At 34.3% G+C, this 17,745-nt stretch overlaps 1 protein-coding gene across 1 annotated transcript in view; it reads left to right on the plus strand.

Moving 5' to 3' along the window:
- Positions 1-17,745, plus strand: part of LOC137437288 (gamma-aminobutyric acid type B receptor subunit 2-like) — a 915,845-nt gene that overhangs the window by 318,490 nt on the left and 579,610 nt on the right. Inside the window, exon 5 of the mRNA XM_078766430.1 lies at positions 15,640-15,705. Coding sequence (XP_078622556.1) covers positions 15,640-15,705 — 66 coding nt within the window. The remainder of the gene's footprint in view (positions 1-15,639; positions 15,706-17,745) is intronic.

Raw genomic sequence — 17,745 nt, forward strand, 5'->3', positions numbered from 1 at the left:
AACTTTCCAATCTCTAACTCCTACCTTACTATCAATAACATTTCCCAGTCTATTTTGCCTAACCCTGTCACTATTTCATTAAACCTAACTTTCCAATCTCTAACTCCTACCTTACTATCAATAACATTTCCCAGTCTATTTTGCCTAATCCTGTCTTTATTTCATTAAACCGAACTTTCCAATCTCTAACTCCTACCTTACTATCAATAACATTTCCCAGTCTATTTTGCCTAACCCTGTCATTATTTCATCAAAACCTAACTTTCCAATCTCTAACTCCTACCTTACTATCAATAACATTTCCCAGTCTATTTTGCCTAATCCTGTCTTTATTTCATCAAAACCGAACTTTCCAATCTCTAACTCCTACCTCACTATCAATAACATTTCCCAGTCTATTTTGCCTAATCCTGTCTTTATTTCATTAAACCGAACTTTCCAATCTCTAACTCCTACCTTACTATCAATAACATTTCCCAGTCTATTTTGCCTAACCCTGTCATTATTTCATCAAAACCGAACTTTCCAATCTCTAACTCCTACCTTACTATCAATAACATTTCCCAGTCTATTTTGCCTAATCCTGTCATTTCATCAAAACCGAACTTTCCAATCTCTAACTCCTACCTTACTATCAATAACATTTCCCAGTCTATTTTGCCTAATCCTGTCATTATTTCATCAAAACCGAACTTTCCAATCTCTAACTCCTACCTTACTATCAATAACATTTCCCAGTCTATTTTGCCTAATCCTGTCTTATTTCATCAAAACCGAACTTTCCAATCTCTAACTCCTACCTTACTATCAATAACATTTCCCAGTCTATTTTGCCTAACCCTGTCATTATTTCATCAAAACCGAACTTTCCAATCTCTAACTCCTACCTTACTATCAATAACATTTCCCAGTCTATTTTGCCTAATCCTGTCTTATTTCATCAAAACCGAACTTTCCAATCTCTAACTCCTACCTTACTATCAATAACATTTCCCAGTCTATTTTGCCTAACCCTGTCATTATTTCATCAAAACCGAACTTTCCAATCTCTAACTCCTACCTTACTATCAATAACATTTCCCAGTCTATTTTGCCTAACCCTGTCATTATTTCATTAAACCGAACTTTCCAATCTCTAACTCCTACCTTACTATCAATAACATTTCCCAGTCTATTTTGCCTAATCCTGTCTTTATTTCATCAAAACCGAACTTTCCAATCTCTAACTCCTACCTTACTATCAATAACATTTCCCAGTCTATTTTGCCTAACCCTGTCATTATTTCATCAAAACCGAACTTTCCAATCTCTAACTCCTACCTTACTGTCAATAACATTTCCCAGTCTATTTTGCCTAATCCTGTCACTATTTCATTAAACCGAACTTTCCAATCTCTAACTCCTACCTTACTATCAATAACATTTCCCAGTCTATTTTGCCTAACCCTGTCATTATTTCATCAAAACCGAACTTTCCAATCTCTAACTCCTACCTTACTATCAATAACATTTCCCAGTCTATTTTGCCTAACCCTGTCATTATTTCATTAAACCGAACTTTCCAATCTCTAACTCCTACCTTACTATCAATAACATTTCCCAGTCTATTTTGCCTAATCCTGTCTTTATTTCATCAAAACCGAACTTTCCAATCTCTAACTCCTACCTTACTATCAATAACATTTCCCAGTCTATTTTGCCTAACCCTGTCATTATTTCATCAAAACCTAACTTTCCAATCTCTAACTCCTACCTTACTATCAATAACATTTCCCAGTCTATTTTGCCTAATCCTGTCATTATTTCATCAAAACCGAACTTTCCAATCTCTAACTCCTACCTTACTATCAATAACATTTCCCAGTCTATTTTGCCTAATCCTGTCATTATTTCATCAAAACCGAACTTTCCAATCTCTAACTCCGACCTTACTATCAATAACATTTCCCAGTCTATTTTGCCTAACCCTGTCATTATTTCATTAAACCGAACTTTCCAATCTCTAACTCCTACCTTACTATCAATAACATTTCCCAGTCTATTTTGCCTAATCCTGTCTTTATTTCATCAAAACCGAACTTTCCAATCTCTAACTCCTACCTTACTATCAATAACATTTCCCAGTCTATTTTGCCTAATCCTGTCATTATTTCATTAAACCGAACTTTCCAATCTCTAACTCCTACCTTACTATCAATAACATTTCCCAGTCTATTTTGCCTAACCCTGTCATTATTTCATTAAACCGAACTTTCCAATCTCTAACTCCTACCTTACTATCAATAACATTTCCCAGTCTATTTTGCCTAACCCTGTCATTATTTCATTAAAACCGAACTTTCCAATCTCTAACTCCTACCTTACTATCAATAACATTTCCCAGTCTATTTTGCCTAACCCTGTCACTATTTCATTAAACCGAACTTTCCAATCTCTAACTCCTACCTTACTATCAATAACATTTCCCAGTCTATTTTGCCTAATCCTGTCTTTATTTCATCAAAACCTAACTTTCCAATCTCTAACTCCTACCTTACTGTCAATAACATTTCCCAGTCTATTTTGCCTAATCCTGTCTTTATTTCATTAAACCGAACTTTCCAATCTCTAACTCCTACCTTACTATCAATAACATTTCCCAGTCTATTTTGCCTAACCCTGTCATTATTTCATTAAAACCGAACTTTCCAATCTCTAACTCCTACCTTACTATCAATAACATTTCCCAGTCTATTTTGCCTAATCCTGTCTTTATTTCATCAAAACCTAACTTTCCAATCTCTAACTCCTACCTTACTGTCAATAACATTTCCCAGTCTATTTTGCCTAATCCTGTCTTTATTTCATTAAACCGAACTTTCCAATCTCTAACTCCTACCTTACTATCAATAACATTTCCCAGTCTATTTTGCCTAACCCTGTCATTATTTCATCAAAACCGAACTTTCCAATCTCTAACTCCTACATTACTATCAATAACATTTCCCAGTCTATTTTGCCTAACCCTGTCACTATTTCATTAAACCTAACTTTCCAATCTCTAACTCCTACCTTACTATCAATAACATTTCCCAGTCTATTTTGCCTAACCCTGTCACTATTTCATCAAAACCGAACTTTCCAATCTCTAACTCCTACCTTACTATCAATAACATTTCCCAGTCTATTTTGCCTAATCCTGTCTTTATTTCATTAAACCGAACTTTCCAATCTCTAACTCCTACCTTACTATCAATAACATTTCCCAGTCTATTTTGCCTAACCCTGTCACTATTTCATTAAACCTAACTTTCCAATCTCTAACTCCTACCTTACTATCAATAACATTTCCCAGTCTATTTTGCCTAACCCTGTCACTATTTCATTAAACCTAACTTTCCAATCTCTAACTCCTACCTTACTATCAATAACATTTCCCAGTCTATTTTGCCTAATCCTGTCTTTATTTCATTAAACCGAACTTTCCAATCTCTAACTCCTACCTTACTATCAATAACATTTCCCAGTCTATTTTGCCTAACCCTGTCATTATTTCATCAAAACCTAACTTTCCAATCTCTAACTCCTACCTTACTATCAATAACATTTCCCAGTCTATTTTGCCTAATCCTGTCTTTATTTCATCAAAACCGAACTTTCCAATCTCTAACTCCTACCTCACTATCAATAACATTTCCCAGTCTATTTTGCCTAATCCTGTCTTTATTTCATTAAACCGAACTTTCCAATCTCTAACTCCTACCTTACTATCAATAACATTTCCCAGTCTATTTTGCCTAACCCTGTCATTATTTCATCAAAACCGAACTTTCCAATCTCTAACTCCTACCTTACTATCAATAACATTTCCCAGTCTATTTTGCCTAATCCTGTCATTTCATCAAAACCGAACTTTCCAATCTCTAACTCCTACCTTACTATCAATAACATTTCCCAGTCTATTTTGCCTAATCCTGTCATTATTTCATCAAAACCGAACTTTCCAATCTCTAACTCCTACCTTACTATCAATAACATTTCCCAGTCTATTTTGCCTAATCCTGTCTTATTTCATCAAAACCGAACTTTCCAATCTCTAACTCCTACCTTACTATCAATAACATTTCCCAGTCTATTTTGCCTAACCCTGTCATTATTTCATCAAAACCGAACTTTCCAATCTCTAACTCCTACCTTACTATCAATAACATTTCCCAGTCTATTTTGCCTAATCCTGTCTTATTTCATCAAAACCGAACTTTCCAATCTCTAACTCCTACCTTACTATCAATAACATTTCCCAGTCTATTTTGCCTAACCCTGTCATTATTTCATCAAAACCGAACTTTCCAATCTCTAACTCCTACCTTACTATCAATAACATTTCCCAGTCTATTTTGCCTAACCCTGTCATTATTTCATCAAAACCGAACTTTCCAATCTCTAACTCCTACCTTACTATCAATAACATTTCCCAGTCTATTTTGCCTAACCCTGTCATTATTTCATTAAACCGAACTTTCCAATCTCTAACTCCTACCTTACTATCAATAACATTTCCCAGTCTATTTTGCCTAATCCTGTCTTTATTTCATCAAAACCGAACTTTCCAATCTCTAACTCCTACCTTACTATCAATAACATTTCCCAGTCTATTTTGCCTAACCCTGTCATTATTTCATCAAAACCTAACTTTCCAATCTCTAACCCCTACCTTACTATCAATAACATTTCCCAGTCTATTTTGCCTAATCCTGTCATTATTTCATCAAAACCGAACTTTCCAATCTCTAACTCCTACCTTACTATCAATAACATTTCCCAGTCTATTTTGCCTAATCCTGTCATTATTTCATCAAAACCGAACTTTCCAATCTCTAACTCCGACCTTACTATCAATAACATTTCCCAGTCTATTTTGCCTAACCCTGTCATTATTTCATTAAACCGAACTTTCCAATCTCTAACTCCTACCTTACTATCAATAACATTTCCCAGTCTATTTTGCCTAATCCTGTCTTTATTTCATCAAAACCGAACTTTCCAATCTCTAACTCCTACCTTACTATCAATAACATTTCCCAGTCTATTTTGCCTAATCCTGTCATTATTTCATTAAACCGAACTTTCCAATCTCTAACTCCTACCTTACTATCAATAACATTTCCCAGTCTATTTTGCCTAACCCTGTCATTATTTCATTAAACCGAACTTTCCAATCTCTAACTCCTACCTTACTATCAATAACATTTCCCAGTCTATTTTGCCTAACCCTGTCATTATTTCATTAAAACCGAACTTTCCAATCTCTAACTCCTACCTTACTATCAATAACATTTCCCAGTCTATTTTGCCTAACCCTGTCACTATTTCATTAAACCGAACTTTCCAATCTCTAACTCCTACCTTACTATCAATAACATTTCCCAGTCTATTTTGCCTAATCCTGTCTTTATTTCATCAAAACCTAACTTTCCAATCTCTAACTCCTACCTTACTGTCAATAACATTTCCCAGTCTATTTTGCCTAATCCTGTCTTTATTTCATTAAACCGAACTTTCCAATCTCTAACTCCTACCTTACTATCAATAACATTTCCCAGTCTATTTTGCCTAACCCTGTCATTATTTCATTAAAACCGAACTTTCCAATCTCTAACTCCTACCTTACTATCAATAACATTTCCCAGTCTATTTTGCCTAATCCTGTCTTTATTTCATCAAAACCTAACTTTCCAATCTCTAACTCCTACCTTACTGTCAATAACATTTCCCAGTCTATTTTGCCTAATCCTGTCTTTATTTCATTAAACCGAACTTTCCAATCTCTAACTCCTACCTTACTATCAATAACATTTCCCAGTCTATTTTGCCTAACCCTGTCATTATTTCATCAAAACCGAACTTTCCAATCTCTAACTCCTACATTACTATCAATAACATTTCCCAGTCTATTTTGCCTAACCCTGTCACTATTTCATTAAACCTAACTTTCCAATCTCTAACTCCTACCTTACTATCAATAACATTTCCCAGTCTATTTTGCCTAACCCTGTCACTATTTCATCAAAACCGAACTTTCCAATCTCTAACTCCTACCTTACTATCAATAACATTTCCCAGTCTATTTTGCCTAATCCTGTCTTTATTTCATTAAACCGAACTTTCCAATCTCTAACTCCTACCTTACTATCAATAACATTTCCCAGTCTATTTTGCCTAACCCTGTCACTATTTCATTAAACCTAACTTTCCAATCTCTAACTCCTACCTTACTATCAATAACATTTCCCAGTCTATTTTGCCTAACCCTGTCACTATTTCATTAAACCTAACTTTCCAATCTCTAACTCCTACCTTACTATCAATAACATTTCCCAGTCTATTTTGCCTAATCCTGTCTTTATTTCATTAAACCGAACTTTCCAATCTCTAACTCCTACCTTACTATCAATAACATTTCCCAGTCTATTTTGCCTAACCCTGTCATTATTTCATCAAAACCGAACTTTCCAATCTCTAACTCCTACCTTACTATCAATAACATTTCCCAGTCTATTTTGCCTAACCCTGTCATTATTTCATCAAAACCTAACTTTCCAATCTCTAACTCCTACCTTACTATCAATAACATTTCCCAGTCTATTTTGCCTAATCCTGTCTTTATTTCATCAAAACCGAACTTTCCAATCTCTAACTCCTACCTCACTATCAATAACATTTCCCAGTCTATTTTGCCTAATCCTGTCTTTATTTCATTAAACCGAACTTTCCAATCTCTAACTCCTACCTTACTATCAATAACATTTCCCAGTCTATTTTGCCTAACCCTGTCATTATTTCATCAAAACCGAACTTTCCAATCTCTAACTCCTACCTTACTATCAATAACATTTCCCAGTCTATTTTGCCTAATCCTGTCATTTCATCAAAACCGAACTTTCCAATCTCTAACTCCTACCTTACTATCAATAACATTTCCCAGTCTATTTTGCCTAATCCTGTCATTATTTCATCAAAACCGAACTTTCCAATCTCTAACTCCTACCTTACTATCAATAACATTTCCCAGTCTATTTTGCCTAATCCTGTCTTATTTCATCAAAACCGAACTTTCCAATCTCTAACTCCTACCTTACTATCAATAACATTTCCCAGTCTATTTTGCCTAACCCTGTCATTATTTCATCAAAACCGAACTTTCCAATCTCTAACTCCTACCTTACTATCAATAACATTTCCCAGTCTATTTTGCCTAATCCTGTCTTATTTCATCAAAACCGAACTTTCCAATCTCTAACTCCTACCTTACTATCAATAACATTTCCCAGTCTATTTTGCCTAACCCTGTCTTTATTTCATTAAACCGAACTTTCCAATCTCTAACTCCTACCTCACTATCAATAACATTTCCCAGTCTATTTTGCCTAATCCTGTCTTTATTTCATCAAAACCGAACTTTCCAATCTCTAACTCCTACCTTACTATCAATAACATTTCCCAGTCTATTTTGCCTAATCCTGTCTTTATTTCATCAAAACCGAACTTTCCAATCTCTAACTCCTACCTTACTATCAATAACATTTCCCAGTCTATTTTGCCTAATCCTGTCATTATTTCATCAAAACTGAACTTTCCAATCTCTAACTCCTACCTTACTGTCAATAACATTTCCCAGTCTATTTTGCCTAATCCTGTCATTATTTCATTAAACCGAACTTTCCAATCTCTAACTCCTACCTTACTATCAATAACATTTCCCAGTCTATTTTGCCTAATCCTGTCTTTATTTCATCAAAACCTAACTTTCCAATCTCTAACTCCTACCTTACTATCAATAACATTTCCCAGTCTATTTTGCCTAATCCTGTCTTATTTCATCAAAACCGAACTTTCCAATCTCTAACTCCTACCTTACTATCAATAACATTTCCCAGTCTATTTTGCCTAACCCTGTCATTATTTCATCAAAACCGAACTTTCCAATCTCTAACTCCTACCTTACTGTCAATAACATTTCCCAGTCTATTTTGCCTAATCCTGTCTTTATTTCATCAAAACCTAACTTTCCAATCTCTAACTCCTACCTTACTGTCAATAACATTTCCCAGTCTATTTTGCCTAATCCTGTCTTTATTTCATCAAAACCTAACTTTCCAATCTCTAACTCCTACCTTACTATCAATAACATTTCCCAGTCTATTTTGCCTAATCCTGTCATTATTTCATCAAAACCGAACTTTCCAATCTCTAACTCCTACCTTACTATCAATAACATTTCCCAGTCTATTTTGCCTAATCCTGTCATTATTTCATTAAACCGAACTTTCCAATCTCTAACTCCTACCTTACTATCAATAACATTTCCCAGACTATTTTGCCTAATCCTGTCTTTATTTCATCAAAACCGAACTTTCCAATCTCTAACTCCTACCTTACTATCAATAACATTTCCCAGTCTATTTTGCCTAATCCTGTCTTATTTCATCAAAACCGAACTTTCCAATCTCTAACTCCTACCTTACTATCAATAACATTTCCCAGTCTATTTTGCCTAACCCTGTCATTATTTCATCAAAACCGAACTTTCCAATCTCTAACTCCTACCTCACTATCAATAACATTTCCCAGTCTATTTTGCCTAATCCTGTCTTATTTCATCAAAACCGAACTTTCCAATCTCTAACTCCTACCTTACTATCAATAACATTTCCCAGTCTATTTTGCCTAATCCTGTCTTATTTCATCAAAACCGAACTTTCCAATCTCTAACTCCTACCTTACTATCAATAACATTTCCCAGTCTATTTTGCCTAATCCTGTCTTATTTCATCAAAACCGAACTTTCCAATCTCTAACTCCTACCTTACTATCAATAACATTTCCCAGTCTATTTTGCCTAATCCTGTCATTATTTCATTAAACCGAACTTTCCAATCTCTAACTCCTACCTTACTATCAATAACATTTCCCAGTCTATTTTGCCTAATCCTGTCTTATTTCATCAAAACCGAACTTTCCAATCTCTAACTCCTACCTTACTGTCAATAACATTTCCCAGTCTATTTTGCCTAATCCTGTCATTATTTCATTAAACCGAACTTTCCAATCTCTAACTCCTACCTTACTATCAATAACATTTCCCAGTCTATTTTGCCTAATCCTGTCTTTATTTCATCAAAACCTAACTTTCCAATCTCTAACTCCTACCTTACTATCAATAACATTTCCCAGTCTATTTTGCCTAATCCTGTCTTTATTTCATCAAAACCTAACTTTCCAATCTCTAACTCCTACCTTACTATCAATAACATTTCCCAGTCTATTTTGCCTAACCCTGTCATTATTTCATCAAAACCGAACTTTCCAATCTCTAACTCCTACCTTACTATCAATAACATTTCCCAGTCTATTTTGCCTAATTCTGTCTTATTTCATCAAAACCTAACTTTCCAATCTCTAACTCCTACCTTACTATCAATAACATTTCCCAGTCTATTTTGCCTAATCCTGTCTTATTTCATCAAAACCTAACTTTCCAATCTCTAACTCCTACCTTACTATCAATAACATTTCCCAGTCTATTTTGCCTAACCCTGTCATTATTTCATCAAAACCGAACTTTCCAATCTCTAACTCCTACCTTACTATCAATAACATTTCCCAGTCTATTTTGCCTAATCCTGTCATTATTTCATCAAAACCGAACTTTCCAATCTCTAACTCCTACCTTACTATCAATAACATTTCCCAGTCTATTGTGCCTAACCCTGTCATTATTTCATCAAAACCGAACTTTCCAATCTCTAACTCCTACCTTACTATCAATAACATTTCCCAGTCTATTTTGCCTAACCCTGTCATTATTTCATCAAAACCGAACTTTCCAATCTCTAACTCCTACCTTACTATCAATAACATTTCCCAGTCTATTTTGCCTAATCCTGTCATTATTTCATCAAAACCGAACTTTCCAATCTCTAACTCCTACCTTACTATCAATAACATTTCCCAGTCTATTTTGCCTAATCCTGTCTTTATTTCATCAAAACCTAACTTTCCAATCTCTAACTCCTACCTTACTATCAATAACATTTCCCAGTCTATTTTGCCTAATCCTGTCTTTATTTCATCAAAACCTAACTTTCCAATCTCTAACTCCAACCTTACTATCAATAACATTTCCCAGTCTATTTTGCCTAATCCTGTCTTTATTTCATCAAAACCTAACTTTCCAATCTCTAACTCCTACCTTACTATCAATAACATTTCCCAGTCTATTTTGCCTAATCCTGTCATTATTTCATTAAACCGAACTTTCCAATCTCTAACTCCAACCTTACTATCAATAACATTTCCCAGTCTATTTTGCCTAATCCTGTCTTTATTTCATCAAAACCTAACTTTCCAATCTCTAACTCCAACCTTACTATCAATAACATTTCCCAGTCTATTTTGCCTAATCCTGTCTTTATTTCATCAAAACCTAACTTTCCAATCTCTAACTCCTACCTTACTATCAATAACATTTCCCAGTCTATTTTGCCTAACCCTGTCATTATTTCATCAAAACCGAACTTTCCAATCTCTAACTCCTACCTTACTATCAATAACATTTCCCAGTCTATTTTGCCTAATGCTGTCTTTATTTCATCAAAACCTAACTTTCCAATCTCTAACTCCTACCTTACTATCAATAACATTTCCCAGTCTATTTTGCCTAACCCTGTCATTATTTCATCAAAACCGAACTTTCCAATCTCTAACTCCTACCTTACTGTCAATAACATTTCCCAGTCTATTTTGCCTAATCCTGTCTTTATTTCATCAAAACCTAACTTTCCAATCTCTAACTCCTACCTTACTATCAATAACATTTCCCAGTCTATTTTGCCTAATCCTGTCTTTATTTCATCAAAACCTAACTTTCCAATCTCTAACTCCTACCTTACTATCAATAACATTTCCCAGTCTATTTTGCCTAATCCTGTCTTATTTCATCAAAACCGAACTTTCCAATCTCTAACTCCTACCTTACTATCAATAACATTTCCCAGTCTATTTTGCCTAACCCTGTCATTATTTCATCAAAACCGAACTTTCCAATCTCTACCTCCTACCTTACTGTCAATAACATTTCCCAGTCTATTTTGCCTAATCCTGTCTTTATTTCATCAAAACCTAACTTTCCAATCTCTAACTCCTACCTTACTATCAATAACATTTCCCAGTCTATTTTGCCTAACCCTGTCATTATTTCATCAAAACCGAACTTTCCAATCTCTAACTCCTACCTTACTGTCAATAACATTTCCCAGTCTATTTTGCCTAATCCTGTCTTATTTCATCAAAACCGAACTTTCCAATCTCTAACTCCTACCTTACTGTCAATAACATTTCCCAGTCTATTTTGCCTAATCCTGTCATTATTTCATCAAAACCTAACTTTCCAATCTCTAACTCCTACCTTACTATCAATAACATTTCCCAGTCTATTTTGCCTAACCCTGTCATTATTTCATCAAAACTGAACTTTCCAATCTCTAACTCCTACCTTACTATCAATAACATTTCCCAGTCTATTTTGCCTATTCCTGTCATTATTTCATCAAAACCGAACTTTCCAATCTCTAACTCCTACCTTACTGTCAATAACATTTCCCAGTCTATTTTGCCTAATCCTGTCATTATTTCATCAAAACCTAACTTTCCAATCTCTAACTCCTACCTTACTATCAATAACATTTCCCAGTCTATTTTGCCTAACCCTGTCATTATTTCATCAAAACCGAACTTTCCAATCTCTAACTCCTACCTTACTATCAATAACATTTCCCAGTCTATTTTGCCTAACCCTGTCATTATTTCATCAAAACCGAACTTTCCAATCTCTAACTCCTACCTTACTATCAATAACATTTCCCAGACTATTTTGCCTAATCCTGTCATTATTTCATCAAAACCGAACTTTCCAATCTCTAACTCCTACCTTACTGTCAATAACATTTCCCAGTCTATTTTGCCTAACCCTGTCATTATTTCATCAAAACCGAACTTTCCAATCTCTAACTCCTACCTTACTGTCAATAACATTTCCCAGTCTATTTTGCCTAATCCTGTCATTATTTCATCAAAACCTAACTTTCCAATCTCTAACTCCTACCTTACTATCAATAACATTTCCCAGTCTATTTTGCCTAACCCTGTCATTATTTCATCAAAACTGAACTTTCCAATCTCTAACTCCTACCTTACTATCAATAACATTTCCCAGTCTATTTTGCCTATTCCTGTCATTATTTCATCAAAACCGAACTTTCCAATCTCTAACTCCTACCTTACTATCAATAACATTTCCCAGTCTATTTTGCCTAATCCTGTCATTATTTCATCAAAACCGAACTTTCCAATCTCTAACTCCTACCTTACTATCAATAACATTTCCCAGTCTATTTTGCCTAATCCTGTCATTATTTCATTAAACCGAACTTTCCAATCTCTAACTCCTACCTTACTATCAATAACATTTCCCAGTCTATTTTGCCTAATCCTGTCATTATTTCATCAAAACCGAACTTTCCAATCTCTAACTCCTACCTTACTATCAATAACATTTCCCAGTCTATTTTGCCTAATCCTGTCATTATTTCATCAAAACCGAACTTTCCAATCTCTAACTCCTACCTTACTATCAATAACATTTCCCAGTCTATTTTGCCTATTCCTGTCATTATTTCATCAAAACCGAACTTTCCAATCTCTAACTCCTACCTTACTATCAATAACATTTCCCAGTCTATTTTGCCTAATCCTGTCATTATTTCATCAAAACCTAACTTTCCAATCTCTAACTCCTACCTTACTATCAATAACATTTCCCAGACTATTTTGCCTAATCCTGTCTTTATTTCATCAAAACCGAACTTTCCAATCTCTAACTCCTACCTTACTATCAATAACATTTCCCAGTCTATTTTGCCTAATCCTGTCATTATTTCATTAAAACCTAACTTTCCAATCTCTAACTCCTACCTTACTATCAATAACATTTCCCAGTCTATTTTGCCTAATCCTGTCTTTATTTCATCAAAACCGAACTTTCCAATCTCTAACTCCTACCTTACTATCAATAACATTTCCCAGTCTATTTTGCCTAATCCTGTCTTTATTTCATCAAAACCGAACTTTCCAATCTCTAACTCCTACCTTACTATCAATAACATTTCCCAGACTATTTTGCCTAATCCTGTCATTATTTCATTAAAACCGAACTTTCCAATCTCTAACTCCTACCTTACTATCAATAACATTTCCCAGACTATTTTGCCTAATCCTGTCATTATTTCATCAAAACCGAACTTTCCAATCTCTAACTCCTACCTTACTATCAATAACATTTCCCAGACTATTTTGCCTAACCCTGTCATTATTTCATCAAAACCTAACTTTCCAATCTCTAACTCCTACCTTACTATCAATAACATTTCCCAGACTATTTTGCCTAACCCTGTCATTATTTCATCAAAACCTAACTTTCCAATCTCTAACTCCTACCTTACTATCAATAACATTTCCCAGTCTATTTTGCCTAATCCTGTCTTTATTTCATTAAACCGAACTTTCCAATCTCTAACTCCAACCTTACTATCAATAACATTTCCCAGTCTATTTTGCCTAATCCTGTCATTATTTCATTAAACCGAACTTTCCAATCTCTAACTCCAACCTTACTATCAATAACATTTCCCAGTCTATTTTGCCTAATCCTGTCATTATTTCATCAAAACCGAACTTTCCAATCTCTAACTCCTACCTTACTATCAATAACATTTCCCAGTCTATTTTGCCTAATCCTGTCACTATTTCATTAAACCGAACTTTCCAATCTCTAACTCCTACCTTACTATCAATAACATTTCCCAGTCTATTTTGCCTAATCCTGTCTTTATTTCATCAAAACCGAACTTTCCAATCTCTAACTGGAGTCATTTCTCACAGTCAAGTCCAGCACATTGTGCTCTACAAATGAAACTACAAGATGCTGAATCATCTATATATATGAATCCTTGAGCGAAGCTTGGTATTTGAGAGTTGGAAATCCTCACATTTTGTCTTGCGGGCTGCTGACTCGGACACGGGATTTCCTGGAGTTTGGCAAAGCAAGCCTTGAGGAATTTGAGGTCCAATCACCGAATGCATCATCAGTCGAGACAACACGAAGAACACGTTATCCGATTCACCGAGTCCCGGTCGTGGGGACCCTGATATGTCTGATATGTCTCAGAATGCAAATTTTATGACCGAGTGGGCTATCAACGCATCCATAAAACACCTGTCTGCTGCAATAACTAAGCCACTTCCAGAGTTGCAGTTGAGCTGGAAATATTTGTCTTGTGTGTGAATTATGATGCATTCACTATGAGAAAGTAAAATGTGTTCCGTGAGTTGAGAGTGGGGTCGTGACAAAAAATAAAATGGCGGCTGTGGATGCATCACCTGCTGTTCCATATTTTTCAGTCCCCCTATTGCCTTGCATTGAATACTATCTATGGTAGAGTCTTATTTGCTTGAACTGAAATAGCTTGAGTGAAGGTGGAAAGCTACTTTTCAGTTTTGTTTAACCTTCCCAGGACGCAGTTGATGATCCGCACACAAGTTATAAAATAGTTTTATTACCGCTGCAACTGAAGGTCGACATTGGTTATGGTTTCCCCCCTGTATGTTTGTCTGTCTGTGAGCAAGATATTTCAAAAAGTTATTTCCGGAATCATACAAACTTGACGGACAGGTTGAGTGTGTCACTAGGACGAATTGTTTTGATTTTGGTGAAAATTCGAATCTGGATCCGCATCTGATAAATTTGTTTTTTCAAGTGAATCTTCACCATTGAGAGATGGGACCAAAATCGATATATAGCAGGATACCTCAAAAACTTATGGTCGGATTATGACAAAAGTAGGCAGATGAGTTGGTTTAGTGACGAGAACAAGTGGCTTCGATTTTGGTTCAGGTCCGAATCCAGATCCGTCCTATCAGTGGATACAAAATGTAAACTGTTCAGCCTGGCGGAGGTATGCGCTCTACCTGGAGTGCCATATTTACCCTTTACCAATTTTGAAAATTTGTGGTCCACCAATAAATCGGCCTTTATAGTGTATATCGTGTATCGGAATGATGATCTGGGAAAAGGAGGTTATTATATGAATCGTCGCAGTAGAGGTGGAGACTGGAGAGGTGCTCAGATGAATGACAATACATCCGCATGACCAAGCTTCAATGAGGTATATTAATGCAAGCGCAACTCTTCCACTTTCATCATCGGACGGTATCCCCAGGGGATGCTTATTGATTAATGGAGGCATATTACCTGTTCGTCAGGCATGAATTGTGTTGTCACATTGCATATATCAGAAAGATCAGCTCAACTTTCATCGGAGCAACTTTGAATTCAATCATTATTGTCCTAGTTTGCAATGGAGGGTGAGGGCAGGCCTACACAGTAGCAAGCACTGACATATTGACCCTTTTAAGAGCGGGGGAGAGGAGAGGGGTGGGAGAGGACCGAGAGATCTTGTTCTTCCTTTTTTATCGGCAGAACAAAAATTATTTTCCTGTTTGCAAATGATCAATTTCATTTTCCATTTTGCCCTATATTCACAGGATGCTGACATCCGCATTATCCTGGCCCAGTTTGATGAAAGAATGGCTGCTCGAGTTTTCTGCTGTGTAAGTTATTCATTTTGAATTATTCAACAATATTCAAGCTTGTACCCATTACAGCAAACACTGCAATTTTCAAAACCAATACGATGGCCTTTCGTTTGTAGTATATATAATGTAGGCTCATGGAAGAGCGAAGTGACAGAGGGAAATTTAGTAGTTCGGAGTTGAGCAGCATCTTCCAAAAGAGAAGGCCATGTATTTGTGAAACATTTCCGAGTGTTGTTTAATTAGGGTCACTTGACCGGAGAGACGTGTCTTGGAATCACCGAAGCAATTTTCCTGTATAGTTACTCATCGGTGTCACGCTTCCCTATATGGCGTCTGGTTCCAAATTGGAATGCTACTTGCAGTCTTAGATCCGACTGCACCATCCGCAAGACCACTGGATCCTGGAATTGTCCGTCCTCCAGCCTTGTGAATCAAGATCAAGTCCATGATCAAATCATGATGGGTCTTATGGCCTCCTCCAAAGCTCCTTCTCTTTGCATGAGGGCACTTCAAATTTGTCGTGGATCTTTCATTGTTACTATTAATACTAGCTTGTGCGTGAATTTTACAAAAATACTTAATGTAAAAAAAAAACTTTACTTCAAAAATACTTAAAGAAAAAAAATACAATTTAAATACTATTAATACTAGCTTGTGCGTGAATTTTACAAAAATACTTAATGTAAAAAAAAAACTTTACTTCAAAAATACTTAAAGAAAAAAAATACAATTTAAATACTATTAATACTAGCTTGTGCGTGAATTTTACAAAAATACTTAATGTAAAAAAAAAACTTTACTTCAAAAATACTTAAAGAAAAAAAATACAATTTAAATACTATTGATACTAGCTTGTGCGTGAATTTTACAAAAATACTTAATGTAAAAAAAACTTTCTTTCAAAAATACTTAAAGAAAAAATACAATTTAAATACTATTGATACTAGCTTGTGCGTGAATTTTACAAAAATACTTAATGTAAAAAAAAATTTACTTCAAAAATACTTAAAGAAAAAAATACAATTTAAATACTATTGATACTGGCTTGTGCGTGAATTTTACAAAAATACTTAAAGGAAAAAAAAAACTTTACTTCAAAAATACTTCAAGAAAAAAAATACAATTTAAATACTATTGATACTAGCTTGTGCGTGAATTTTACAAAAATACTTAATGTAAAAAAAACTTTACTTCAAAAATACTTAAACAAAAAAATACAATTTAAATACTATTGATACTAGCTTGTGCGTGAATTTTACAAAAATACTTAATGTAAAAAAAAATTTACTTCAAAAATACTTAAAGAAAAAAATACAATTTAAATACTATTGATACTGGCTTGTGCGTGAATTTTACAAAAATACTTAAAGGAAAAAAAAAACTTTACTTCAAAAATACTTCAAGAAAAAAAATACAATTTAAATACTATTGATACTAGCTTGTGCGTGAATTTTACAAAAATACTTAATGTAAAAAAAACTTTACTTCAAAAATACTTAAACAAAAAAATACAATTTAAATACTATTGATTGTGCATGAATTTTACAAAAATACTTAACGTAAAAAAAAATTTACTTCAAAAATACTTAAAGAAAAAAATATAATTTAAATACTATTGATACTAGCTTGTGCATGAATTTTACAAAAATACTTAATGTAAAAAAAAACTTTACTTCAAAAATACTTAAACAAAAAAATACAATTTAAATACTATTGATACTGGCTTGTGCATGAATTTTACAAAAATACTTAACGTAAAAAAAAAACTTTACTTCAAAAATACTTAAAGAAAAAAAATACAATTTAAATACTATTGATACTAGCTTGTGCATGAATTTTACAAAAATATTCATGTAAAAAAAAACTTTACTTCAAAAATACCTAAAGAATAAAAATACAATTTAAATAATATTGATACTAGCTTGTGCATGAATTTTACAAAAATACTTAATGTAAAAAAAAATTTACTTCAAAAATACTTAAAGAATAAAAATATAATTTAAATACTATTGATACTAGCTTGTGCGTGAATTTTACAAAAATACTTAATGTAAA

This window comes from Myxine glutinosa, chromosome 12 (assembly GCF_964187855.1).
Source record: "Myxine glutinosa chromosome 12, kmMyxGlut1.1, whole genome shotgun sequence".
Lineage (NCBI taxonomy): Eukaryota > Metazoa > Chordata > Myxini > Myxiniformes > Myxinidae > Myxine > Myxine glutinosa.